The sequence below is a fragment of the Homarus americanus genome, unplaced genomic scaffold (assembly GCF_018991925.1).
Source record: "Homarus americanus isolate GMGI-L3 unplaced genomic scaffold, GMGI_Hamer_2.0 scaffold40565, whole genome shotgun sequence".
NCBI lineage: Eukaryota > Metazoa > Arthropoda > Malacostraca > Decapoda > Nephropidae > Homarus > Homarus americanus.
In genome coordinates, this window is record NW_024735503.1 from 4,456,126 (window position 1) to 4,483,703 (window position 27,578).

The 27,578-nt window shown below is 45.2% G+C and overlaps 2 protein-coding genes across 2 annotated transcripts in view; both read left to right on the forward strand.

Moving 5' to 3' along the window:
• LOC121871228 overlaps window positions 1-27,578 on the forward strand; it is a 72,743-nt gene that overhangs the window by 35,520 nt on the left and 9,645 nt on the right. The window contains 5 exon segments of the mRNA XM_042373422.1: window positions 21,470-21,584; window positions 25,432-25,572; window positions 26,054-26,173; window positions 26,494-26,547; window positions 27,272-27,399. Of these exon segments, the coding sequence (XP_042229356.1) occupies window positions 21,478-21,584; window positions 25,432-25,572; window positions 26,054-26,173; window positions 26,494-26,547; window positions 27,272-27,399 (550 nt within the window). The 5' untranslated portion in view covers window positions 21,470-21,477.
• Window positions 3,290-4,812, forward strand: LOC121871152 (keratin-associated protein 5-4-like). The gene is made up of 3 exons (XM_042373295.1): window positions 3,290-3,337; window positions 3,866-4,008; window positions 4,470-4,812. Exons 1-3 carry the CDS (start codon window positions 3,290-3,292, stop codon window positions 4,810-4,812), a joined length of 534 nt encoding a protein of 177 aa, XP_042229229.1.

The following is a 27,578-nucleotide window of genomic DNA, read 5'->3' on the forward strand; positions in this document are numbered from 1 at the left end:
TTGCTCGTAACAAGGCTAATAAAGTACTTGGGTTCATACAAAGGAGTGTTAGTTACAAGACTAGCGAGGTCATCCTAAAACTGTATCTTGCTCTTGTGAGACCACACCTGGATTACGCAGTTCAGTTCTGGTCACCGTATTACAGAATGGATATAGAATCCTTGGAAAGAATTCAGAGGAGAATGACAAGACTAATCCGGGCATTAGGAACCTTGAGTATAGAGACAGGTTAAAGCATCTTAATTTGCGCTCCTCGAGAGACGTAGAGCGAGGGGCGACCTGATAGAGGTGTATAAGTGGAAGGCAGGGCTAAACAAACGGGACATTACAAAGGTACTCAAACTATCCAACCAGGAGCGAACTCGTAACAATGGTTTTAAATTAGACAAATTTAGATTTAGGCGTGAAATAGGTAAACACTGGTTTGGAAACAGAGTAGTGTATGAATGGAACAAGTTACCAAATATCATCATTAACTCGAATACGCTGAATAGCTTCAAACATAGGGTGGATGCTTATATGAGCAATAGGGTTGGGTGTAAACGGGACTGCAGTGGGTCAATAGGCCCGCTGCAGTTTCCTCCATTCTTATGTTCTTATGTTCTTAATGTGTCGGGCTTGTCCTAGTGTGTCCTGGTGTGTCCTGGCGTGTCCTAGTGTATTTTAATGTGTCCGGGCATGTCCTAGTGTGTCTTGGTGTGTCCTAGTGTTTCCTGGTGTGTCCTAGTGTGTCCTGGCGTGTCCTAGTTTGTTTTAATAATAATAATGATAATAATAAACGATTTATTAATAGAGTTGCAGCCGGTGGCTGAAAATATACAGACTTACATTTGATTTAGACATAATGATATAATATGTATTGAATACATTTACAGACCTGTACAGTACATAAATCAGGAGTTGTTTATTATTTTAACAATAGATTGGATGGTGCTGTTCTTATATCTATCGGTGCGGGCTCTTATGGGCTGGATTTTGTTGTAGTGGCGGAATGCGCGAGTTGGGTGGGGGGCTGCAGGTGGCAGGAGGTGGCGATGACGAGGGTGGTGCAGTAGTCCACTGCCAAACATTCCAGTGCTTGGTGGTGGAGGTTACTGAGGGATGGCATTTCCAGGGTGGAGAGAGCGTTGGTGTAGCCGGAGTATTCTGCGCCGAGCATGATTCTGCAGGCCCTTTTCTGTACCTTCTCTAGCTGACGTTGTTGGGTGGAGCTGAGAGAAGACGACCAGGCTGGTGACGCATACGTCAGTTTGGGGAGAATAAAGGCGTTGTAGATGGTCCTCAGCTCTGGCGTGGGTGTCCCAAGTGACCTGAGTTGTCGTAACATGTAGAGACGGTACGAGGCTGCCTTGACTGTGTTATTTACATGGGCCTTCCAGTCAAGTTTGTTGTCTATAGTTACACCCAGGAGTTTGGCAGACTGCACCAGCTGGAGAGGATGGGCACCCACTGTGACTGCTGGGGCTTGCACTGGAGTGGTGGCGGTATTGATTTGCATGACTACGGTTTTGGTGTGGTTGATGGTGACCTTGTTCTCCGTAGTCCATGCCTGTAGCCTGTCCAGGGTGCCTTGTAGCGATGAGTAGTCTGGTGCGGTGTTGTCCCCTGAAACCCCCACAGTGCAGTCATCCACGTACTTCCACCTGTGAGGAGTGTCCGATAGAGCGTCGTTGATCAGGATAAGGAAGCACAGTGGTCCCATCTTGGTCCCCTGGGGAACACCGCAGGTGAGGTGTTGGAATGTGGAGACCAAGCCCTGATACAGTACCTCATTACCTGGCGGCGTCCACTCAAGAAATCAGTGAGTCCTGGTGTGTTCTAGTGTATTTTAGTGTGCCCTGGCGTGTCCTACTGTGTTTTAGTGTGTCCTGGTGTGTTTTAGTGTGTCCTGGTGTGTCCTGGTGTGTCCTAGTATGTTTTAGTGTGTCCTAGTATGTTTTAGTGTGTCCTGGTGTGTTTTAGTGTGTCCTGGCGTATCCTGGTGTGTCCTGGTGTGTCCTAGTATGTTTTAGTGTGTCCTGGTGTGTCCTGGTATGTCCTGGTGTGTCCTGGTGTTCCTGGTGTGTCCTAGTGTGTCCTGGTGTGTCCCAGCGTGTCCTAGTGTGTTTTCATGGCCCCGTGTCCCAGTGTGTGTTGGTGTCCTAGTGTTTCTGGATGTGTCTTAGTGTATTTTAGTGTGTCCTGGTGTGTCCTAGTGTATTTTATATCCTGGCGTGTCCTACTGTGTTTAGTGTCCTGGGTGTCCTAGTGTGTCGGTGTGTCCGTGTGTTCTAGTGTGTTTTAGTGTCCCATGCATCCTGGTGTGTCCTAGTGTGTTTTAGTGTGTCCTGGTGTCCTGGTGTGTCCTAGTATGTTTTGTGTGTCCTGGTGTGTCCTGTGTGTCCTGGTGTGTCCCCTGTGTCCTAGTGTGTTTTCGCGTGCCCTGGCGTGTCCCAGTGTGTGTTGGTGTGTCCTAGTGTTCCTGGCATGTCCTGGTGTGTCCTAGTGTGTCCTGGCGTGTCCTAGTGTGTTTTAGTGTGTCCTGGTGTGTCCTATTGTGTTTTAGTGTCTCCTGTGTGTCCTAGTGTGTTTTTAGTGTCCCGGCGTGTCCTGGTGTGTCCAAGTGTGTCCCAGTGTCCTGTGTTTTAGTGTGTCCTGGTGTGTCCTATGTGTTTTAGTGTCTCCTGGTGTGTCCAAGTGTGTCCCGTGTCCCTAGTGTGTTTTAGTGCTCTGCTGTCCTAGTGTGTTTTAGTGTGTCCTGGTGTGTCCTAGTGTGTTTTAGTGTCTCCTGGTGTGTCCTAGTGTGTTTTAGTGTGTCCTGGCGTGTCCTGTGTCCAAGTGTGTTTTAGTGTGTCCTGGTGTGTGCTAGTTTGTCCTGGTGTATTTTAGCGTGTCCTCGCGTGTCCTGGTGTGTCCTGTGTGTCTTGGTGTCTGTGAGTCCAGTGTCCTGGCGTGTCCTATTGTGTTTAGTGTGTTCTGGCGTGTCCTAGTGTGTCCTGTGTCTTGGCATCTCCTAGTGTGTCCCAGTGTATCCTGGCGTGTCCTATTGCGTTTTAGTGTGTCCTGGCGTGTCCTAGAGAGTCCTGGTGTGTCCTGGCGTGTCCTAGTGAGTCTTGGCATATTCTATGTGTCTTGGCATGTCCTAGTGTCTTGGCATGTCCTAGTGTGTCCTAGCATGTCCTAGTGTGTCTTGCATGTCCTAGTGTGTCCACTGTGTCCCAGTGTATCCTGGCGTGTCCTATTGCGTTTTAGTGTGCCCTGTGTCCCAGTTTGTCCTAGTGTGTCTTGGCATGTCCTAGTGTGTCCTGGCATGTCCCTAGTGTGTCTTCGCATGTCCCAGTGTGTCCCAGTGTGTCCGGTGTGTCCTGGTGTATCCCGTGTCCTATTGCGTTTTAGTGTCCTGGCGTGTCCTAGTGTGTCCTGGTGTGTCCTGGCGTGTCCTGGTGTGTCCTGATGTTTCCTAGTGTCTTGGCATGTCCTAGTGTGTCTTGGCATGTCCTAGTGTGTCTTGGCATGTCCTAGTGTGTCTTGGCATGTCCTAGTGTCCCTAGTGTGTCCTGGTGTGTCCTGGTGTATCCCTGCGTGTCCTATTGCGTTTTAGTGTGTCCTGGCGTGTCCTAGTGTGTCCTGGTGTGTCTTGGCATGTCCTAGTGTGTCCTGGTGTGTCCTGGTGTATCCTGGCGGTCCCATTGCGTTTTAGTGTCCTGGCGTCCTAGTGTGTCCTGGTGTGTCTTGGCATGTCCTAGTGTGTCCTGGCGTGTCCTAGTGAGTCCTGGTGTGTCTGGCATGTCCTAGTGTGTCCTGGTGTGTCCTAGTGTATCCTGGTGTGGCCTGGCGTGTCCTAGTGTTTTAGTGTGTCCTAGTGTCCTGGTGTCCCGTGTCCTAGTGCGTTTTAGTGTGTCTTGGGGTGTCTTGGCGTGTCCCAGTGTGTCCTGGTGTCATCGTGTGTGCTGGTGTGTCATCGTGTGCTGGCGTGTCCTGGCGTATCCTAGTGTCCTGGGGTGTCATCGTGTGTCCTGGCGTGTCCTAGTAAGTCCTGTTGTGTCTTGGCTTGCCCTAGTGTGTCCTAGTGTGTCCTAGTGTGTCTTGGCATGTCCTAGTGTGTCCTGGAGTGTCCTAGTGTGTTTTAGTGTGTCCTGGTGTGTCCTGGTGTATCCTGGCGTGTCCTATTGCGTTTTAGTGTGTCCTGGCGTGTCCTAGTAAGTCCTAGTGTGTCATGGTTTGCCCTGGTGTGTCTTGGCGTGTCCTAGTGTATCCTTGTGTGTCATCGTGTGTCCTGGCGTGTCCTAGTGTGTCCTCATGTGACCTGGTGATGAGGGAGGAGGTAGAGTCGTACTGGTGGGAGGGCCTCAGATGTCCCACCATATGTTAATCGTAAATTTTTACTTACGTCTGTAATATAAGACGTGTTAAGAGTGCTACCCTAGCTTGCATGTGGCACTCACTGGTCACACATGGCCCCCTCTGGCACTCTGAGATGTTCTACGCAGTCTCCTGGGGACTGAGAGGTTCTACGTGGTCTCCTGTGGCACTGAGAGGTACTACGTGGGCTCCTGTGGCACTGAGAGGTTCTACGCAGTCTCATGTGGCACTGAGATGTTCTACGCGGTCTCCTGTGGCACTGAGAGGTTCTACGTGGGCTCCTTTGGTACTAAGAGGTTCTACGCGGTCTCATGTGGCACTGAGAGGTTCTACGTGGTCTCATGTGGCACTGAGAGGTGCTATGCGGTCTCATGTGGCACTGGGAGGTTCTACGCGGTCTCATGTGGCACTGGTTCTGCTGGCTCCCTGGGCTGTGGTTCTCCCTGGGTTTACGTGGTTTATCGTCTGTAGTGGATGATGGTTTATGTATACGTGGGTGTAGGTGCCTGTACATAATAATAAATAATAATAATAATAATAATTAACGGTTTATTGAAAGAGCTTGGCAGCCAGAAGGCTGAAAATATACAGTTACATATTTGGGGAATGGGTTTCGAATTACAAATAATATACAAGTAACATAAGTGATACAAATAAGATATATAATAACTAGATGGGGAAAAGCTCAAACTACAGTTCATTTCAACATAGTGACAGTGCAAGGAGTAGTGTTTACTGGGAGTGAATACACTGGTTTATTACAAGTTATTGATAATTTTTACAATGGTTGGGACTGGGCTGTTCTTATAGCGATCAGTTCGTGCACATATGGGCTGGATGCGGTTGTGGTGTCGAACAGCAATTCTCGGGCTAGGGATCTCAGGTGGTAGTAGGAGCCGGTGTCGAGGATGGTGTAGAAGCTTCTTACCAAATTTGCAGATGGGGTCGTGGGATGGTCAGTGAGAGCCGAGAGGGTCAGTGTGTTCAGCGCTTCTTGATATGTGGAGTTGGAAGGGGAGAGAATAATCTTGCATGCCCTCTTTTGCACTTTTCTAGGTGTTTATGTTGTGTGGCATTTAGGGAGGAAGACCAGGTAGGGGAGGCATAGGTGAGCTTGGGAAGTATGAATGCTGAGTAACACTGAGGAGCTCGGGTGCAGGAACTCCAGGGACTTGAGTCGGCGGAGGAGGTGGAGACGGAGAGCTGGAGGATTTGACAACTTCACTGACGTGTGGTTCACCAATTTAGTTTGTTGTCTATGGTGACGCCGAGGAAGCTTCAAGTGGAATCTACAACCTGGAGTGTGTTCGGACCTAGAGTAATGGAAGGAGGAATTACGGGACTTAATGTCGGAGGGTTGATGTGCATAACCATGGTCTTGGTATGGTTGATGGTGACGCATAGTTGTTAATTGGCCAGTTTGGAACTGTTTCAATAAATCCTGAAGGGCGGTATGGTTAGGGGAGCAGGGTGGTGACTGATCCCAATGGTTGAATCGTCGACATATTTCAGCGAGCAGGGGTTTCTCTTAGGGCATCATTGATGAGCATAAGGAAGCAGAGTGGTCCCATCTTGGTGCCTTGGTGGACGCCACAGGTGAGTGACTGAAAGGTGGAGACAGCCCCTCGGAAGCGTACAGCTTGGCGTCGGTCACTGAGGAAGTCTGTAAGCCATGGTATAAGACTTCTCCGAAGTCCGAGGTCAATAACTTTGTTGATGATTATATTGTGGTCGACTAGGTCGAATGCTTTAGTGAAATCAATGAAGGCGACAGCTACAGACGTTTTTCGTTTCTCGAGATGGCGGTATATGTAATCGAGAAAGCTGACAAGACAGTGAGTAGTGGAGGAAGTTTTCATGTTGCCAAATTGCTGAGGGTCTACGACTCCTGCAATAACAGCATAAGCCCAGTCGAACACAAAACTTTCACAGATTAGGCTGTGTGTGTGGGTGTAGGTGGCTGTACATGGGGTGTGTGTGGGTGTAGGTGGCTGTACATGGGTGTGTGTGGGTGTAGGTGGGTATACAAGGGGTGTGTGTGGGTGTAGGTGGCTGTACATGGGTGTGTGTGGGTGGGTGTAGGTGCCTGTACAATGTACATGGGTGTGTGTGTGTGTGGGGTGTGGTGGCTGTACACGGGGTGTGTGTGTGGGTGTGGGTGCCTGTATATGGGGTGTGTGTGTGTGTGTGTGGGTGTGGTGCCTGTACACATGGGTGTGTGTGTGGGTGGGTGTGGGTGCCTGTACAATGTACATGGGTGTGTGTGTGTGGGTGGGTGTGGGTGGCTGTACATGGGGTGTGGGTGTGGTGCCTGCACATGGGTGTGTGTGGGTGTGGGTGGGTGTACATGGGTGTGTGTGTGTGTGTGGGTGTGGGTGCCTGTACATGGTGTGTGGGTGTAGGTGCCTGCACATGGGTGTGTGTGTGGGTGTGGGGTGGCTGTACATGGGGTGTGTGTGTGTGTGGGTGTGGGTGCCTGTACATAGTGTGTGGGTGTAGGTGCCTGCACATGGGTGTGTGTGTGGGTGTAGGTGCCTGCACATGGGTGTGTGTGTGTGGGTGCCTGCACATGGGTGTGTGTGGGTGTGGGTGGCTGTGCATGGGGTGTGTGTGTGTGTGTGGGTGTAGGTGCCTGTACATGGTGTGTGGGTGTGGGTGGCTGTACATGGGGTGTGTGTGTGTGTGTGGGTGTGGGGTGCCCCTGTGCATGCTGGGTGTGTGTGTGGGTGTGGGTGTGGCTGTACATGGTGTGTGGTGTGGGTGGCTGTACATGGGGTGTGTGTGTGTGTGGGTGTAGGTGCCTGTACATGGTGTGTGGGTGTGGGGTGCCTGTACATGGGTGTGTGTGTGTAGGTGCCTGTACATGGGTGTGTGTGTGGGTGTAGGTGGGTGTACATGGGTGTGTGTGTGTGTCGGTGCAGATGGCGGCATAAAAGACATACGCAGCTGTAAGAGAACGTCAGGTGTTGTTTATTTATAAAGCTGGGCATGAGAGTGGGGAGTGCGGCAAGCACTTACGCAGGCCTGTGTTTACTAGTGTGTAGCCTACCACCCACAGTCTCTCTCTCTCTCTCTCTCTCTCTCTCTCTCTCGCATACACACACAACCAGCTGTCTCTGTCACTTAACAAAACGACCAGAGATGACACACAACCCACACACGGTATTTTCACGCCTTAAAAAAAATAATAACACTTTTTGGGGGTTATTTTTTACCGTGAATTTTGAAGTACCGATATTCAGTTTATTTTTCTCTGTCATCCCAAGGCGTCTCGATAGTTAATTCTCAGTAGATATGATTTGTGATACGTTTTTTTCCTACTTTGTTGTTCATGTTCTTGTTATCGAATATTAATCATGTTTGACGTCATGTTCTGAAGAATTGTGGTGTCATTTGGAAGTAAACGTTTCCCGGGCCTTTACGTCATGGCTCATCCTTCGGGAGCAAATTGTGTCAGATTTTGTTTTTTAGGGGAATTTGATCACAATGAACTTTAACCTTTGACCTTAACCTCTGATCTTAACTCTTGATCTTAACCTTTGACCTTAACTCTTGATCTTAACCTTTGACCTTAACCTCTGATCTTAACTCTTGATCTTAACCTTTGATCTTAACTCTTGATCTTAACCTTAACCTCTGATCTTAACCTTTGACCTTAACCTCTGATCTTAACTCTTGATCTTAACCTTTGACCTTAACCTCTGATCTTAACCTTTGACCTTAACCTCTGATCTTAACTCTTGATCTTAACCTTTGATCTTAACACTTGATCTTAACCTTTGACCTTAACCTCTGATCTTAACTCTTGATCTAAACCTTTGACCTTAACCTCTGATCGTGAACCTTTGACCTTAACCTCTGATCTTAACTCTTGATCTTAACCTTTGACCTTAACCTCTGATCTTAACTCTTGATCTTAACCTTTGATCTTAACACTTGATCTTAACCTTTGACCTTAACCTCTGATCTTAACTCTTGATCTAAACCTTTGACCTTAACCTCTGATCGTGACTCTTGATCTTAACCTTTGACCTTAACCTCTGATCTTAACTCTTGATCTTAACCTTTGACCTTAACCTCTGATCTTAACCTTTGACCTTAACCTCTGATCTTAACTCTTGATCTTAACCTTTGATCTTAACACTTGATCTTAACCTTTGACCTTAACCTCTGATCTTAACTCTTGATCTTAACCTTTGACCTTAACCTCTGATCTTAACTCTTGATCTTAACCTTTGACCTTAACCTCTGATCTTAACTCTTGATCTTAACCTTTGACCTTAACCTCTGATCGTGACTCTTGATCTTAACCTTTGACCTTTAACCTCTGATCTTAACTCTTGATCTTAACCTTTGACCTTAACCTCTGATCTTAACTCTTGATCTTAACCTTTGACCTTAACCTCTGATCTTAACTCTTGATCTTAACCTTTGACCTTAACCTCTGATCGTGACTCTTGATCTTAACCTTTGACCTTAACCTCTGATCTTAACTCTTGATCTTAACCTTTGACCTTAACCTCTGATCGTGACTCTTGATCTTAACCTTTGACCTTAACCTCTGATCTTAACTCTTGATCTTAACCTTTGACCTTAACCTCTGATCTTAACTCTTGATCTTAACCTTTGACATTAACCTCTGATCGTGACTCTTGATCTTAACCTTTGACCTTAACCTCTGATCTTAACTCTTCATCTTAACCTTTGACCTTAACCTTAAAAAAATTAAATACCTTGTAACCCAACATAGTTCATCTAAAACAATTGAAACACACACACACACACACACACATACACTTACCACAATATCCCCAACATGGTCTCTGCGTCAACAACCACCCCCACCTCTACCCCCCAACTTCCCCCCCTCCCTCCTCCCTCCCTCCCCGGGTCTTTCTTCTACATCATAATAAACTCTTTAATTAATAAAAGAATTACATCCTACTGTAATGACTGTAATTATATGAGTCTTAGGTTAGGTTTGGTTTTTTTTGAGATTAGCCCACTTAGGCAGAGTCACTGACCCACATCGGGGCCTGGGGGCGAAAATATAATAATAATAATAATAATAATAATAATAATAATAATAATAATAATAATATATAATAATATAATAATAATAATAATAATAATAATAATAAAGAACCATAAAATACAAAATGAAAAATCAAAAGTGAGGAAAAATATATGTATGTTTGTGTTTCATTAGTAAGAGAAACAATTGAGACCCTGCAATTATTGTGTAAAATGGGCAGAAAGTCAGATCAGCAACCTGGGAAAATTTTCATGATGCCATATGGCAGCGGATCTACCATTAACAACACATTATGCTTCCAATATCTTCCCCGGCGGTAGTACCTCCCTGTTTGGTGCGCTTACTACTTACTATAGTTAGTTTTGGTTAGGTTTGGTTTAGGTTAGGTTTGGTTTAGGGTTGATTTTGGTTTAGGTTAGTTTTGGTTAGGTTTGGTTTGGTTAGGTTTTTGTTTAGGTTTGGTGAGTTTGGTTTGGTTTAGGTTAGTTTTGGTTTAGGTTAGTTTTGGTTTAGGTTAGTTTTGGTTAGGTTTGGTTTGGTTAGGTTTTGTTTAGGTTTGGTGAGGTTAGGTTTGGTTTGGTTAGGTTAGGTTAGGTTAGGTTAGTTTTTGGTTTTAGGTTAGTTTTTGGTTTGGTTGGGTTAAGTTTTGGTTTAGGTTAGTTTGGTTTGGTTAGGTTTGGTTTAGGTTAGGTTTGGTTTTAGGTTAGTTTTGGTTTGGTTAGTTTTGGTTTGGTTAGTTTTTGGTTTGGTTGGGTTTGGTTTGTTAGGTTTGGTTAAGTTTGGTTTGGTTAGCTTAGGTTATAGATATCCGTAACTCTACAGTAAGATAAGGGAGGAAGCACCATAGAGAGAGGAGGTCGTAAGGTCGAAATCCTAATAGAGAGGCGTGTGTTGTGGCCCATGAGGGAGGGAGGAAGTAGAACAGAAGGATGTGGACAATGAACGGCAGCAGTGGTCAGCCTCTCACTGCCAACTACAACACCACAACACCACCAACCACCACCACAATAACACCACCACCATCACTAACACCACCAACCACCACCACTAACACCACCAACACCACCACTAATAACACCACCACCACCACTAACACCACCAACCACCACCACTAACACCACCACCACCACCACTAACACCACCAATCACCACCACAATAACACCACCACCACTAACACCACCAACCACCACCACTAACACCACCAACCACCACCACTAATAACACCACCACCACCACTAACACCACCAACCACCACCACTAATAACACCACCAACCACCACCACAATAACACCACCACCACCACTAACACCAACCACCACCACTAATAACACCACCACCACCACCTAACACCACCACCACCACCACTAACACCACCAACCACCACCACTAATAACACCACCACCAACACTACACACCAACCACCACCACTAATAACACCACCACCACCACCACACCACCACCACTAATAACACCACCACCACCACTAACACCACCAACCACCACCACTAATAACACCACCACCACCACTAACACCACCAACCACCACCACCAATAACACCACCAACCACCACCACTAAAACCACCAACCACCACCACTAACACCACCAACCACCACCACTAATAACACCACCACCACCACTAACACCACCACCACCACTAACACCACCAACCACCACTAACACCACCAACCACCACCACTAATAGCACCACCAACCACCACCACTACTAACACCACCACCACCACTAACACCACCAACCACCACCACTAATAACACCACACCACCATCACTAACACCACCAACCACCACCACTAATAACACCACCACCACCACTACTAACACCACCAACCACCACCACTAACACCACCAACCACCACCACTAATAACACCACCACCATCACTAACACCACCAACCACCACCACTAATACACCACCACCACCACTAACACCACCAACCACCACCACTAATAACACCACCACCACCACTAACACCACCAACCACCACCACTAATAGCACCACCAACCACCACCACTAACACCACCAACCACCACCACTAACACCACCAACCACCACCACTAACACCACCAACCACCACCACTAATAACACCACCACCACCACCACTAACACCACCACCACCATAACACCACCAACCACCACTAACACCAAACCACCACTAACACCACCAACCACCACTAACACCACCAACCACCACTAACACCACCAACCACCACTAACACCACCAACCACCACTAACACCACCAACCACCACTCAACACCACCAACCACCACTAACACCACCAACCACCACTCAACACCACCAACCACCACCAACACCAACCACCACTAACACCACCAACCACCACTAACACCACCAACCACCACTAACACCACCAACCACGAATTACACCACCACCAACCACCACTAACACCACCAACCACCACTAACAACACCAACCACCACTAACACCACCAACACCACCACCACTAATAACACCACCACTATCACCACCAACCACCACACCACTACCACCAACCACCACCACTAACACCACCACCACCACCACTAACACCACCAACCACCACCACTACCACCACCACTAACACCACCAACCACCACCACTAATCAACACCACCAACCCACCACTAACACCACCAACCACCACCACTAATAACACCACCAACCACCACACACATAATAACACCACCAACCACCACCACTAATAACACCACCAACCACCACTAACACCACCAACCACCACTAACATCAACAACCACCCCACTAACACCACCAACCACTGCCACTAACATCACCAACCACCACCACTAACACCACCAACCACCACCACTAATAACACCACCAACCACCACCACTAACACCACCACTAACACCACCAACCCCAACCACCACAAACCACCACCACTAACACCACCAACCACCACTAACACCACCAACCACCACCACTACCACCAACCACCACCACTAATAACACCACCACCACCACTAACACCACCAACCACCACTAACACCACCAACCACCACCACAAACACCACCACTAACACCACCAACCACCACCACTAACACCGCCACCACCACCACTAACACCACCAATCACCACCACAAACACCACCACCACCACTAACACCACCAACCACCACCACTAACCGCCACCACCTACCAACACCACCAACCACCACCACTAATACCACCAATAACACCACCAACCACCACCACCACTAAAACACCACCAACCACTACTTACACCACCAACCACTAATAACACTACCAACCACAACTAACACCACCAACCGCCACTAACACCACCAACCACCACTAACACCACCAACTACTAATAACACTACCAACCACCACTAACACCACCAACCACCACTAACACCACCAACTACTAATAACACCACCAACCACCACTAACACCAACCAACCACGAATAACACCACCAACCACCACTAACACCACCAACTACTAATAACACTACCAACCACCACTAACACCACCAACCACCACTAACACCACCAACCACCACTAACAACACCACCAACTAATAATAACACTACCAACCACCACTAACACCACCAACTACTAATAACACTACCAACCACCACTAACACCACACAACCACCACCAACACCTCCAACCACCACTAACACCACCAACCACCACTAACACCACCAACCTCCACTAACACTACCAACCACCACTAACACCACCAACCACCACTAACTCCATCAACCACCACTAACACCACTAACCACCACTAACACCACCAACCACCACAAACACCATCAACCACCACTAACACCACCAACCACGAATTACATCACCACCAACCACCATTAACACCACACCAACCACCACTAACACCATCAACCACCACTAACACCACTAACCCACCACTAACACCACCAACCACCACTAACACCACGAACCACCACTAACACCACCAACCACCACTCAACACCACCAACCACCACTAACACCACCAACCACCACTAACACCACCAACCACCACTAACACCACCAACCACCACTAACACCACCAACCACCACTACCACCAACCACGAATTACACCACCACCAACCACCACTAACACCACCAACCACCACTAACAACACCAACCACCACTAACACCACCAACCACCACTAACACCACCAACCACTAATAACACTATCAACCACCACTAACACCATCAACCACCACTAACACCACCAACCACCACTAACACCACCAACCACGAATTACACCACCACCAACCACCACTAACACCACCACCAACCACCACTAACACCACCAACCACCACTAACACCACCAACCACCACTAACACCACCAACCACCACTAACAACACCAACCACCACTAACACCACCAACCACCACTAACACCACCAACCACCACTAACACCACCAACCACTAAACAACACCACCACCAACCACCACCAACCACTAATAACACTCCAACACCACACCATCAACCACCACTAATGACACTATCATCCACCATTAACACCATCAATTACCACTAACACCATCAACCAACACTAACACCACCACCCAACCACCACCACCACAACCACCACTACTACCACCACCACCCAACCACCACCACCACTACTACCACCACCCACCAACATCACCCACCACCATGACCCATTACACCGCCCTCCTTCCGCATAACCAGACGACCTGACAGGTGTAAAACAGTCGTTGTGGTCGTCCAGGTGAGTGTGTGTGTTACCTGTCTCTTTGACTTAGTTACAGGCTATATGCATGGTGGACATTATGACACTGGGATGTTCACCACTGTCAGGCGATGACTGCCGGTGGCATCAGCTGTTGAACACACACACACACACACACACACACACACACACACAATGTTAAATAACCGTCGTTTTTTATTGTGTCTTTCTATATGTCTATGTCTGTTTTTCTGTCTATGTTCGTTTTCTGTATGTCTGTTTTTCTGCCTGTCTGTATGTCTCGTCTGTATGCCTGCTCGCCCAATCCTAGACGCTAAAGTCAGACGCCGGTTCGCTTGACCGGCCAGTTCAGGGAACCTTTCCGGTACATGCAAGACTCTTCACGTTACACAGGATGGATGACCCACCAGGATATATAAGGGTTTAGGATGATTCAGGATGGCGATGATTCAATGATTCCAGGATGACCCAGGATGACGTAGTATAATCCAGGATGCCGTAGGATGACTCAAGATGACGTAGGATAACTTAGGATGACGTAGGATGATTCAATGATTCCGTAGGATGACTCAGGGTGACGTAGAATGATTCAGGATGCCGTAGGATGACTCAAGATGATTAAGGATGACGCAGGATGATTAAAGATGACCTAGGATGCCGTAGGATGATTAAGGATGACGCAGGATAACTTAGGATGACGTAGGATGATTAAGGATGCCGCAGGATGATTAAGGATGACGTAGGATGCCTCAGGTTGATTAAGAATGACGTAGGATGCCGCAGGATGATTGAGGATGACGTAGGATGCCGCAGGATGATTAAGGATGACGTAGGATGCCGCAGGATGATTGAGGATGACGTAGGATGCCGCAGGATGATTGAGGATGACGTAGGATGCCGCAGGATGATTGAGGATGACGTAGGATGCCGCAGGATGATTGAGGATGACGTAGGATGCCGCAGGATGATTCAGGATGACGTAGGATGCCGCAGGATGATTGAGGATGACGTAGGATGCCGCAGGATGATTCAGGATGACGTAGAGCAGGGTGCTGGGGCACTCGGCAGGGTATAAAGGCATCATGCTCACGTATAGGTATAAACTAGTTCTTATAGTTTACTAGTAATGTGTGTGTGTGTGTGTGTGTGTGTGTGTGTGTGTGCGTGTGTGTGTGTGTGTGTGTGTGTGTGTGTGTGTTGTGGGTATAGTTCTGCCGTTGTTTACACTAACTGGCAACTGATGACGAGAGCTTGAACTAGTCCCGTCTCTAATTCCATCTTTTTCTCTTTATTTGTCCTGTTGTATATTTAGGTTAGGTTGGTGTTTGTGTGTGTGTATGTTTGTCTAATATGTGCGTGTATATTTATGTTTGTATTTTGAGATTTAGCGTGTATATGTGCGTGTCTCTAAGTGGAATATGCAAGTGTGTGTGTGTGTGTGTGTGTGTGTGTTCTAACAATAGCTCTTCAGACTGGACACGGGTTATGGGGTCGGGTCTGGTGAAGATATAGGTGATCGATAGTCAGTCACTTGTAATTACTCTCAAGTGTGTTTGCACAAGAGAGAGAGAGAGAGAGAGGCGTTTGGGGGTCAATAGTTAAATTACCTTCCATGGATCACCAAAGATTAACCATCCAACCTAACCCCCCCAGATCGTGTTGAAGTGGTTAATCCTCTGGTGAAATAAACTGGAGGGAGGGTGGGGAGGGGTATTCTTCAGTTGATGTGGTTCCTTAGGGTGGTAGTTTGGTGAAGGTGGTTACTAAGGTGCCCTAGGCTGAGCTGTGGTGGATTACGTACCTTCTGGAGTCGTAAGTTCACACCTGTTGGTCGTATATATTGAATACTTAGGCTTCACTGGACAATGAAACGCGACACTAAGAGCCGCAACACACAATAGCCGCTTAAAGAAACACCGATGGCTGCTGCGCCTCTGCATATGAAATCAACAACAGTGCAAAAACCCGCCAACAATCCCTGGGCGAGGGAGCCAAGACATGGCGGGACAATAGAGTGATATCCCGGATCACTGCGACAACACGGTCTGGCCAGCAAAAACCTCCTGGGGAAGAAGACAGTTTGGGCAACTCTGCACGCCCGACCCGACACTCACACCCTCTTGGTTTACTCCTCCGGGCCTTGTCTCCCGTCACAGAACAGCAGACTGGGGAGAGAGAGACGTGAATAAAAAGGATAGCTGGGGGGTGAGAGAAGAGCTCCAGGATATGGTTACTACAAGAGAAGTCGAGTGAGAAGGTCGTGAGAGAAGATGTTGGAGGAGGGAGAGAGAAAGAGAGAGAGAGGAGTGTGACGGGCCGTGCGCCACCTTGACAACACTAGCGCCATCAGCTGTCGCAGTGGTCAGGTTACCGCGTCCCAGGCCGGCTACCTCCTTGCTTCTCACGGCTCTCCTGGCTCACCACTGACCTCGCCTCACGGCTCTCTTGGCTCACCACCGACCTCGCCTCACGGCTCTCCTGGCTCACCACTGACCTCGCCTCACGGCTCTCTTGGCTCACCACCGACCTCGCCTCATGGCTCCAAATTCTCAGATTCTCACTTACTTAAGTTTTTTTTCTCGTCCTCATGACTGGAGATGAGAACCGTGTCTAATTAACCCAAAGGCTCCCGTTGCTGGCCGCTTTATTTCTTATTAGGGGAAGACTAACTTAGGAATCTTTGAACATTCAGTATCTGTTCCCCCCGTGATCGTTGACTGAGGATAGATAGAGAGATAGCTAGATAGTCAAACAACACAGAGGTTCCCAAGACTCAATATGTACAGGTATACAAACAATAGTAAACAGTAAACAAAAGTAAACCAAGGATAACTAACAGAGTCATCACATTACATAAACACTGACGATGAAGTTGTTTTAAGGCAGAAGTAACCCAAGTGCAGATTAAATAGTCATCGTTAAGTAAGTATGTTATATACCTCAGGGTTAATTAACTCTGATCCACACCTATACGACGTTATCACTATGCTCTATGTTTACACCTGTTAATTATGTTTACACCTGTTAATAATGTCTACACCTGTTAATTAATAATGTTTACACCTGTTAATTAATTATGTTTACACCTGTTAATTATGTCTCTGTGTAAACTTGGTGAATGAGGAGCATTGAAATGAGATCCATGAACGTATATGGAGAGGTGATGTGTGGTGATGGAGGGGTGATGGAGGGGTGATGTGTGGTGATGGAGGGGTGATGTGTGGTGATGTGTGGTGATGGAGGGGTGATGTGTGGTGATGGAGGGTGCCGTCACTCGTGGTAGCTGTAGTGTGTGGTGAGCAAGACGGAGGAGAGGCCGTGGGACACCACCATGGGGTAGTGTCTTACCACTATCTTGGGTCACATATAGCTTCCTACTACCACCACTACTACCACTACCACCACTACTACCACTACCACCACTATCACAGCTATTACCACTACTACCACCACTACTACCACCACTACTACCACTACTACCACTATCTTGGGTCACATATAGCTTCCTACTACTACCACTACCACCACTACCACAGCTATTACCACTACTACCATCACTACTGCCACCACTACGACTACCACCACCACCACTACTACTACTACTACCACCACTATTACCACTACTACCACTACCACCACTTCCACAGCTATTACCACTACTACCACCACTACTGCCACCACTACCACCACCACCACCACTACTACTACCACCACTAGTACCACTACTACCACCACTACTACCACTATCTTGGGTCACATATAGCTTCCTACTACCACCACTATCACCACCACTACTACCACTACTACTACCGTCACTACTATCACCACTACCACCACTATTACCACGACTACCACCACTACTACCACTACTACTACCACCACTACCACCACTACTATCACCACTACCACCACTATTACCACCACTACTACCACCACTACTACCACTACTACTACCACCACTACCACCACTACTATCACCACTACCACCACTATTACCACCACTACTACCACCACTACTACCACTACTACTACCACCACTATTACCACTACCACCACCACTACCGCAACAATCTCGGGTTAGGTTAGACTAGGGGTAAGTAATGAACTCGAGGTGAAATACAGGTGCGGATCCAGCAATATCAAAACGGGGTGTGTCCAAAAAGTTATGGGTCAGTTAGGTTTACAATTCATAGAGCTGACTGGCGCATCGGTGAAAACATATACTACATTGAACTGTTTGTGCTGTGGTTGTATGAACGTTTGGTAGTGAGTGACCCTAGTGTGTAAAGCCATATTAGTACAGGTAGACTTGATTACCTGTGTAGCCTAAAAATGGGATGGGGTTGAGTGATATTATTGGGATGGGTGAAACCTTTCTTTCTTTCTTTCTTTCTTTCTTTCTTTCTTTCTTTCTTTCTTTCTTTCTTTCTTTCTTTCTTTTTTCTTTCTTTCTTTCTTTCTTTCTTTCTTTCTTTCTTCTTTCTTTCTTTTTTCTTTCTTTCTATCTTTCTTTTTTTCTTTTTTCTTTCTTTTTTCTTTTTTTTTCTTTTCTTTCTTTTCTTTTTTTTTTTCTTTCTTTCTATCTTTCTTTTCTTTTTCCTTCTTTTTTTTTTTTCTTTTTCTTTCTTTCTTTTTCTTTCTTTCTATCTTTCTTTTTTTCTTTTTTCTTTCTTTTCCTTTTTTTCCACCATTTATCAAGGCGAGAGGAATAGCAACCAGGTGTGTGTGTGTGTGTGTGTGTGTGTGTGTGTGTGTGTTGATCACTCGTAACCTTGAAGGAGAGTTAAAGACACTTAACTGAGAGTGACTTGTCCTTATTAAATACAATCTTAAGATACTCGTGAGAACATTAACCTCCTCCTCCTCCACCTCTTTCTCCTCTTCCTCCTCCTCTCCTCTTCCTCCTCCTCGTATCTTCCTCCTCCAGCCTCCTCCTCGTCTCTACCTTCTCTTCCTACTTTTCCTCCGTTTTTTCCTCCTCTCCTCCTGCTCTTTCTCTTCCTCCCTTTCCTCCTCCTCTTTTTCCTCCTCTTCCCTTTCTTCCTTTTCTTTTTTTCCATATTCTCCTACTCCTCCTTCTCCTTCCCTTCTTCTCCTCCTCTTCCTCTTTCGTTGCCTGGTTGGATAAGTTCTGTCACTTAGATTAATTTTGTTGACTTGCCGTAATGTATGGTTAGTTGGCGGTTAAGTTACTGTGTGTGTGTGTGTGAAAGTCAGACAGGAGCTAGAGGGGGTTTGACAGAAGCCCTCCGTCACCCTGGCTCCTAAGGGCTCGGATGACGTCACATGTAAACAGATCCCCCCTCTTCACTGTGTCGTCTCTTACTCTACTATTATCGTTTAAACTGTAACGACAAGAAAGGTTAGGTTAGGTTACTTTAGGTTACGTCACGTTAGGTTACGTTAGGTTAGCACTGATTTTTTTTTTCTAATGGCATTAGCCCACCCGGGCACAGATCATTTTTAATGGCCCACATCAAGGCCTGGGGGGCGAAAATATAATAAAATAATAATAATTATTATGATAATAATAATAATATTAATAGTAATAAAAATATATAAAATAAATAACAATTATAATAAAAGAAAATAATAATAATAATAATAATAATAATAATAATAATAATAATAATAATAATAATAATAATAATAATAAAATATTTAAAAATAAATAACAATTATAATAAAAAATAATAATAATAATACAAATTTATAAAAATTATAAATAATAATACCCCTTGTAATAATAAAGAGCCATAAATAAATAAAAAAAATAAAAATTAAAAATATTAATAAGTGAGAAACAATATATGTATGTTGTGTTGTCAATGGTAAGAGAAACAATTGAGACCCTACAATTGTGTGTAAATGAGGCAGAAAGTCAGCTCAGCAACCTGGAACTTGGTCACAATTTTCGTGATGCCATATAGCAGCAGGGTCTACCATTAGACAACACATTATGCTTCCAATATCTTCCCAGGCGGTAGTACCTCCCTGTTTGATAACTGCCTGCTGATATAAGCTTCCTGAGACCTAAGTTAAACTATCGTGCATTTTTATCGCTTTCGTATTTTTGTTAAGGATGAAGTAAATATCAGATCTACTACAAACTTTCCTGTTTTTTATTTCCTCTTGTTGCCCTCAGTAATAAGCCGAGAGAGAGAGAGAGAGAGAGAGAGAGAGAGAGAGAGAGTAGCAGCAGATCATTTAAACATTATATTACCCTCGTCTCACTAAAGGAATCCACAACAAGGAAATAAAAAACAAAATAAATAAAAATAAAAGATATTAAAACATAAGAGGAACTCAGACGATCTCAACAGTAAGTAAGTCGACCTTCTTAGTTACAGCCACCACGATACAGAGATACAAAACTAAGATACAGAAGAACTAGTTTGTAATATGAGTGACTCCCAGAGACCCATCCATCTCTTAGGTTTGGATGAGTCGCTAAGGGCTCGTGAAAGAGTGGTTGGTTAGTGGATAGGTACCGTACATGGATGGAGTGGTCGAGGTGTTGGATGGTGACGGGATGGGTCTAGGGTGTTTCAGGGTTAGGTTGGGTTACAGGTAATGAATGTTGAGAAGGGGTGGTGGTGGTGGTTGAGGTGTAACAAGACAACATTTTTGACAGTAATGGGGAGGGGAGGAGGGAGGGGAGGGAGGGGGGAAAGAGGAGGGGAGGAGGCGGGGGGGTTTATTTTAACCAGAATGATAACACAGACGTAAAGTGAACAACAACAACAACAACAACCACAAAAACAACAACAACAACAACCACCACCACCTCAACAACAATAACAACAACAACCACAACAGCATCCACAACAACAACAAGAATATTGACAGTACTGAACCTATCTTGTGATACTGTCTCGTGAAGCCCGTGATGGAAGGCTGAAATATAACAACAATGGATTGGTATAGAGACAGTATATATATATATATATATATATATATATATATATATATATATATATATATATATATATATATATATATATATATATATATATATATATATATACACACACACACACACACACACGGGTACTGGGGCACTTGGCAGGGTACTGGGGGAGGGTAGTGGGGCACTCGGCAGGGTATTAAGGCGTCTTGCTCAAGTGGTTAAGGTACAATGTAATTCTTATAGTTAACTACTGTACAGTACCCTGCCAGCCGTAGAATGAGAATGTAAGCTGTGTGTGTGAGTGTGATATTATTATTATTATTATTATTATTATTATTATTATTATTATTATTATTATTATTATTATTATTATTAATATTATTATTATTATTATTATTATTATTATTATTATTATTATTATTATCATCATCCCCCCACCACTAACGCCTCTCTCTTTACAGCCACCACTATGGACGCCTTACAGTCTTTCCCAGAGCAACTCGGTTTCACAGCCAACAACACGTGGGAGGAACATCTTGCGTTGGAGGATGAAGCGGCTGCCTCAGAGATAGCCAAGTGGGTGATGAGGTGATACTAGTGTTGTGGTGCAAGATACTAGTGTTGTGGTGCAAGATAGTAGTGGTGTTGTGTAAGATAATAATGGTGTTGTGTAAGATAGTAATGGTGTTGTGTAAGATAGTAGTGGTGTTGTGTAAGATAGTAATGGTGTTGTGTAAGATAGTAGTGGTGTTGTGTAAGATAATAATGGTGTTGTGTAAGATGGTAATGGTGTTGTGTAAGATAGTAGTGGTGTTGTGTAAGATAAATAGTGGTGTTGTGTAAGATAGTAGTGGTGTGTTGCAAGATTGTAGTGGTGTTGTGTAAGATAATAATGGTGTTGTGTAAGATAGTAATGGTGTTGTGTAAGATAGTAGTGGTGTTGTGTAAGATAGTAATGGTGTTGTGTAAGATAGTAGTGGTGTTGTGTAAGATAATAATGGTGTTGTGTAAGATGGTAATGGTGTTGTGTAAGATAGTAGTGGTGTTGTGTAAGATAGTAATGGTGTTGTGTAAGATTGTAGTGGTGTTGTGTAAGATAGTAGTGGTGTTGTGTAAGATAGTAGTGGTGTTGTGTAAGATAGTAGTGGTGTTGTGGTGCAAGATAGTAGTGGTGTTGTGTAAGATAGTAATGGTGTTGTGTAAGATAGTAATGGTGTTGTGTAAGATTGTAGTGGTGTTGTGGAAGATAGTAGTGGTGTTGTGTAAGATAGTAGTGGTGTTGTGTAAGATAGTAGTGGTAGTGTGTAAGATAGTAGTGGTAGTGTGTACGATAGTAGTGGTGTTGTGTACGATAGTAGTGGTGTTGTGTAAGTAGTGGTGGTGTGTAAGATAGTAGTGGTAGTGTGTAAGATAGTAGTGGTGTTGTGTAAGATAGTAGTGGTAGTGTTGTGTAAGATAGTAGTGGTAGTGTTGTGTAAGATAGTTGTGGTGTTGTGTAAGATAGTAGTGGTGGTGTGTAAGATAGTAGTGGTGGTGTGTAAGATAGTAGTGGTAGTGTGTAAGATAGTAGTGGTGGTGTGTAAGATAGTAGTGGTAGTGTGTAAGATAGTAGTGGTGTTGTGTAAGATAATAATAATAATAATAATAATAATAATAATAATAATTAACGGTTTATTGAAAGAACTTGGCAGCCAGAAGGCTGAAAATATACAGTTACATATTTGGGGAATGGGTTTCGAATTACAAATAATATACAAGTAACATGAGTAACACAAATAAGACATATAATAACTAGATGGGGAAAAGCTCAAACTACAGTACATTTCAACATAGTGACAGTGCAAGGAGTAGTGTTTACTGGGAGTGAATACACTGGTCTATTACAAGTTATTGATAATTTTTACAATGGTTGGGACTGGGCTGTTCTTATAGCGATCAGTAGTGGTGGTGTGTAAAATAGTAGTGGTGTTGTGTAAGATAGTAGTGGTAGTGTGTAAAATAGTAGTGGTGTTGTGTACGATAGTAGTGGTGGTGTGTACGATAGTAGTGGTGTTGTGTAAGATAGGAGTGGTAGTGTGTAAAATAGTAGTGGTTGTGTGTAAGATAGTAGTGGTGTGCAAGATAGTAGTGGTGGTGTGTACGATAGTAGTGGTAGTGTGTAAGATAGTAGTGGTGTTGTGTAAGATAGTAGTGGTAGTGTGTAAGATAGTAGTGGTAGTGTGTACGATAGTAGTGGTGTTGTGTACGATAGTAGTGGTGTTGTGTACGATAGTAGTGGTGTTGTGTACGATAGTAGTGGTGGTGTGTACGATAGTAGTGGTAGTGTATAAGATGGTAGTGGTGGTGTATAAGATAGTAGTGGTGGTGTGTAAGATAGTAGTGGTGTTGTGTAAGATAGTAGTGGTAGTGTGTAAGATAGTAGTGGTAGTGTGTACGATAGTAGTGGTGTTGTGTACGATAGTAGTGGTGCTGTGTATGATAGTAGTGGTGTTGTGTACGATAGTAGTGGTGGTGTGTACGATAGTAGTGGTAGTGTGTAAGATGGTAGTGGTGGTGTGTAAGATAGTAGTGGTGTTGTGTAAGATAGTAGTGGTAGTGTGTAAGATAGTAGTGGTGTTGTGTAAGATAGTAGTGGTAGTGTGTACGATAGTAGTGGTGTTGTGTACGATAGTAGTGGCAGTGTGTACGATAGTAGTGGTGGTGTGTACGATAGTAGTGGTTGACTGTAGTGGCTGACTGTAGTAATTGACTGTAGTAATTGTCGGCTTTTACCGTTATGTATAATATGTAAATTTATATAAGGTTTTTTTGTTTACATGTATATATTTTTTTTTCCTGTGGATATTTATTGGAGAAAAAAATTAGTGATCAATTTTATAAGAAATTTGAGTTGTTGTGAATATCTGTTCTTTCTCGTTATCTCACAAAAGACAGACGAAATTGTTAATAAATTCTCATTATTAGACTGCCTTCCTTCCTTCCTTCTTTCCTTCACACTCTCCCCTTCCCTCCCCCCACTCCTCCCTCCCTTCCTCGTATCCTCTCCTTCCTTCCTCCCTCCTCTTATACTCTCCCCTCCCCCCCTCTCCTATCCTATCTTTGCCTTCCCATCCACGGCGTCCCTCCTTCCCTTCCCTCTCCTTCTCCCACACTTCCTCGTTCCCGTCTCCCCACAACCATATTCCTCTATCCTTCCTCACCCCTCACACTCCATTATCTCCCCCACCTCCTTACTGTCTTTCCTTCTCCGTCCATAGAGAATTAGACAGAGAAGAAGAGTTTTTTATTTTTATTTTTAGATTGTCCACGAGAGGGCTAGTTTATTGGGCACCCCCTTACATCCTGTGCAAGGTTGAATTGAATTGAATTGAATTGAATTGAAACAGTTTATTTAGCCAGAAAAACACAGATACAGAGTGGATAATAATAACAATGTTAACATGGCTGAGCCAGTTGAGAACCTGAGCTCTCTTTGAGGCACCTGATATATACTATACATTTATCTCAAGGAAGTATTATGTAACATTTAGTATCATCTGGAATAGTACAATAGCATGGTGGTAATAAGTACATCTCATAATGTTACCACGGTTATCACTTCAATATTTATATATTTTATTTAATTATTATTTTTTAGTTTTTAGTTTATTTAATTTTGTTATTTATATATACATAAATTACAGTGGAATTGAAAAACATAAGTATAATGGGGGAGCAGTACAACCTGGGTTGAACAGTAATAAGGTTGAACAAGAGGACAGAGCTGTCGGGATTATGTCAAGTTGGCAATTATGTTTATTACAATGGTAATTACTTATCTATTTACGTGATAATTTCCGATAAAACGGTTTTGATGGTACAATAAAAGCAGGTACTGTAAATGTTGTAAGTGTTACAAGAAATATTAATACTTAGACAATAGATATTTTTTAAGAGGAAGCGCAGAAGCGTTTACAGCGCCCATCTGAGGAGTTAAAAAAATAATTAGACGTAAAGTCGACTTATCTGACCCGAGAAACACTGAGGAGGTGTGTGATCAGCTGACGACATAAACAAATGTGTAATCAGCTGACTCAATAAACAAAAGCCACCGATGACGTCACCAATACTGACCAGGGGTCTAATTAGCTGATGAAGTGATGAGTGAGTTGTTGACACGTCTTGGGGCGCAGGACGTGTATAATACATGTGTGTGTACGTGTGTGTGTGTGTGTGTATGATACATAAACGTGGCATACTGTACACGACAAATATTAGACTAACACACAGACATACATCCTTTCTCACCCCTCCTCTTCCCTGACAAATATCCCCCCCCCCCTCCACCCTCACCCCCACACACCTCTTACTCCTCTCCCCCAGCAGCCCACAACACCCAGCGCCCCTGTAATAACCCTCCTCACCCCCTCTGTCTCCCCTGCAGGATGTCGCGGGGCGTGGCGACGTTCATAGCGGTGCTGTTCATCGGCTACATGGTGTTGGGTCTGACAGGGAACTTCCTCACCATCCTCGCTCTCCTCCGCTGTCCCCGCGTCAGGAACGTCACCGCTGCCTTCATCATCAGGTAGTGTTGGATGTCTACGTCAGATAGTCTCACAGGTTCCTCAGGTAGGGCCATAGGTAGTCTTACAGGTTCTTCGAGTATTGCCTCAGGTAGTCTTACATGTTCTTCAAATATTGCCATAGGTAGTCTTACAGATTCTTGAAATATTGCCACAGGTAGTCTTACAGGTTCTTCAGGTAGTGCCACAGATAGTCTCACAAGTTCCTCAGGTAGGGCCATAGGTAGTCTTACAGGTTCTTCAAATATTGCCATAGGTAGTCTTACAGGTTCTTCAGGTAGTGCCACAAGTAGTCTCACAGGTTCCTCAGGTCACAGTGCCACAGGTAGTCTCACAGGTTCCTTATGTAGTGCCACAGGTAGTCTCACATGTTCTCAAGTAGTCTTACAGGTCCTCAAATATCGCCACAGGTACCTCAGGTAGAGTAAATTAGAGACCTAGTTCAGTAGTTGAAGTTAGGAGTAACAACATCACTCTTCGTAGCTTGTGTGTGGCTGACTTCCTCTTCTGTGTGTTGGTGCTGCCGTGGGAGGTCTCCAGGTTCCTCGCCGGCAAGTGGATCTGGGGCGAAGGATGGATATGTACCTTGTTCCCCCTGCTTAGGTAAGGCTCTTGCTCTTCCGCTGAGGTTCCTTGAGGCTCTTGCTCTCCCGGTAAGGTTACTTGAGGCTCTTGTCCCTTCCCGTGAGGCTCCTTGACCATCGAGGCTTCTCCCATTCCATACTACTGCTCTCTCTCATTTATTTTTAAGAACTTGGTGTCACTCCCTTATTGTACGTCTATTTATTTATTTTCTTTCTTTCTTTCTTTCATTTTTAATACTCGCAAGAAATATTTCAAATTCTGCACACTATTTGAGAGAGAGAGGGAGAGAGAGAGAGAGAGAGAGAGATTCAACATTACAGGTATGCTCTATTTTACAGGTACTGGAATGTCGCGGTGTCACTTCTCTCCATTGCCATGATCACCATCAACAGGTAAGACACACACACACCTGTATACCATAGAACCTCCTCTCCCATACTCCCCTCCAACCCTCCACTCCAACCCTCCACCTTCCCTCCAACCCTCCACTCTACCACTATGTTCAATGAGTCGTTTCCATCTGTTTACAAGGTATTTAATCACGTAATCCGAATAGGTCAACTCTCAGTTATTCGCGAATGTATAGTTTTGGTTGTTACTTCCATAAACCTGATATTTGTTTATCTTTTGAATGCCTGTTAAGCCACATGTACTAAACTATCCCTCATTGACCGACCACCACTAAGCCACCCTCCACTAAGTCACCCCTACTAAGCCATTCCCTACTAAACCACTAATACACCCCCCGTTAAGCCACATCACTCACTCAGCCACGCCACCCCAACTAAACTACCCCACTCCCACTAAGCCACCTCACCCCCACTAAGCCGCCGCCGCCCTAACTGCCACTCCACCCCCACTAAGCCACCACCGCCCTAATAAGCCACCCACTCCCCACCTCACCCCACTAAACCACCACCGCCCTAACTAAGCCATCCCACCCCAACTAAGCCTCCCCACCCCCACTAAGCCCCTCCCACCCCAACTAAGCCTCCCCACCCCAACTAAGCCACCCACCCCAACTAAGCCACCCCACCCCAACTAAGCCTCCCCACCCCAACTAAGCCTCCCCACCCCAACTAAGCCACCCCCACTAAGCCACCACCGCCCCCACAGGTACATTATGATCGCCCACTTCAGCGTGTACAAGCTGGTGTACAGGAAGGGATGGATCGCCCTTATGATCGCCTTCTGTTGGGTGTTCGCCTTCATCATGCTGCTGCCCACACTCCTCAGCAAATGGGGTACGTAGGTACACTGTGGCGGATGGTGCATGGTACATTATGGTATAACAAAGGAACAGCACACTATGGTACACTGGCACATTATGGTACATTACATTATGATACACTATGGTACACTGTGGCACATTGGTACACTATGGTACATTAGGGTGTCATCATGGTACACTACTCACACCAGC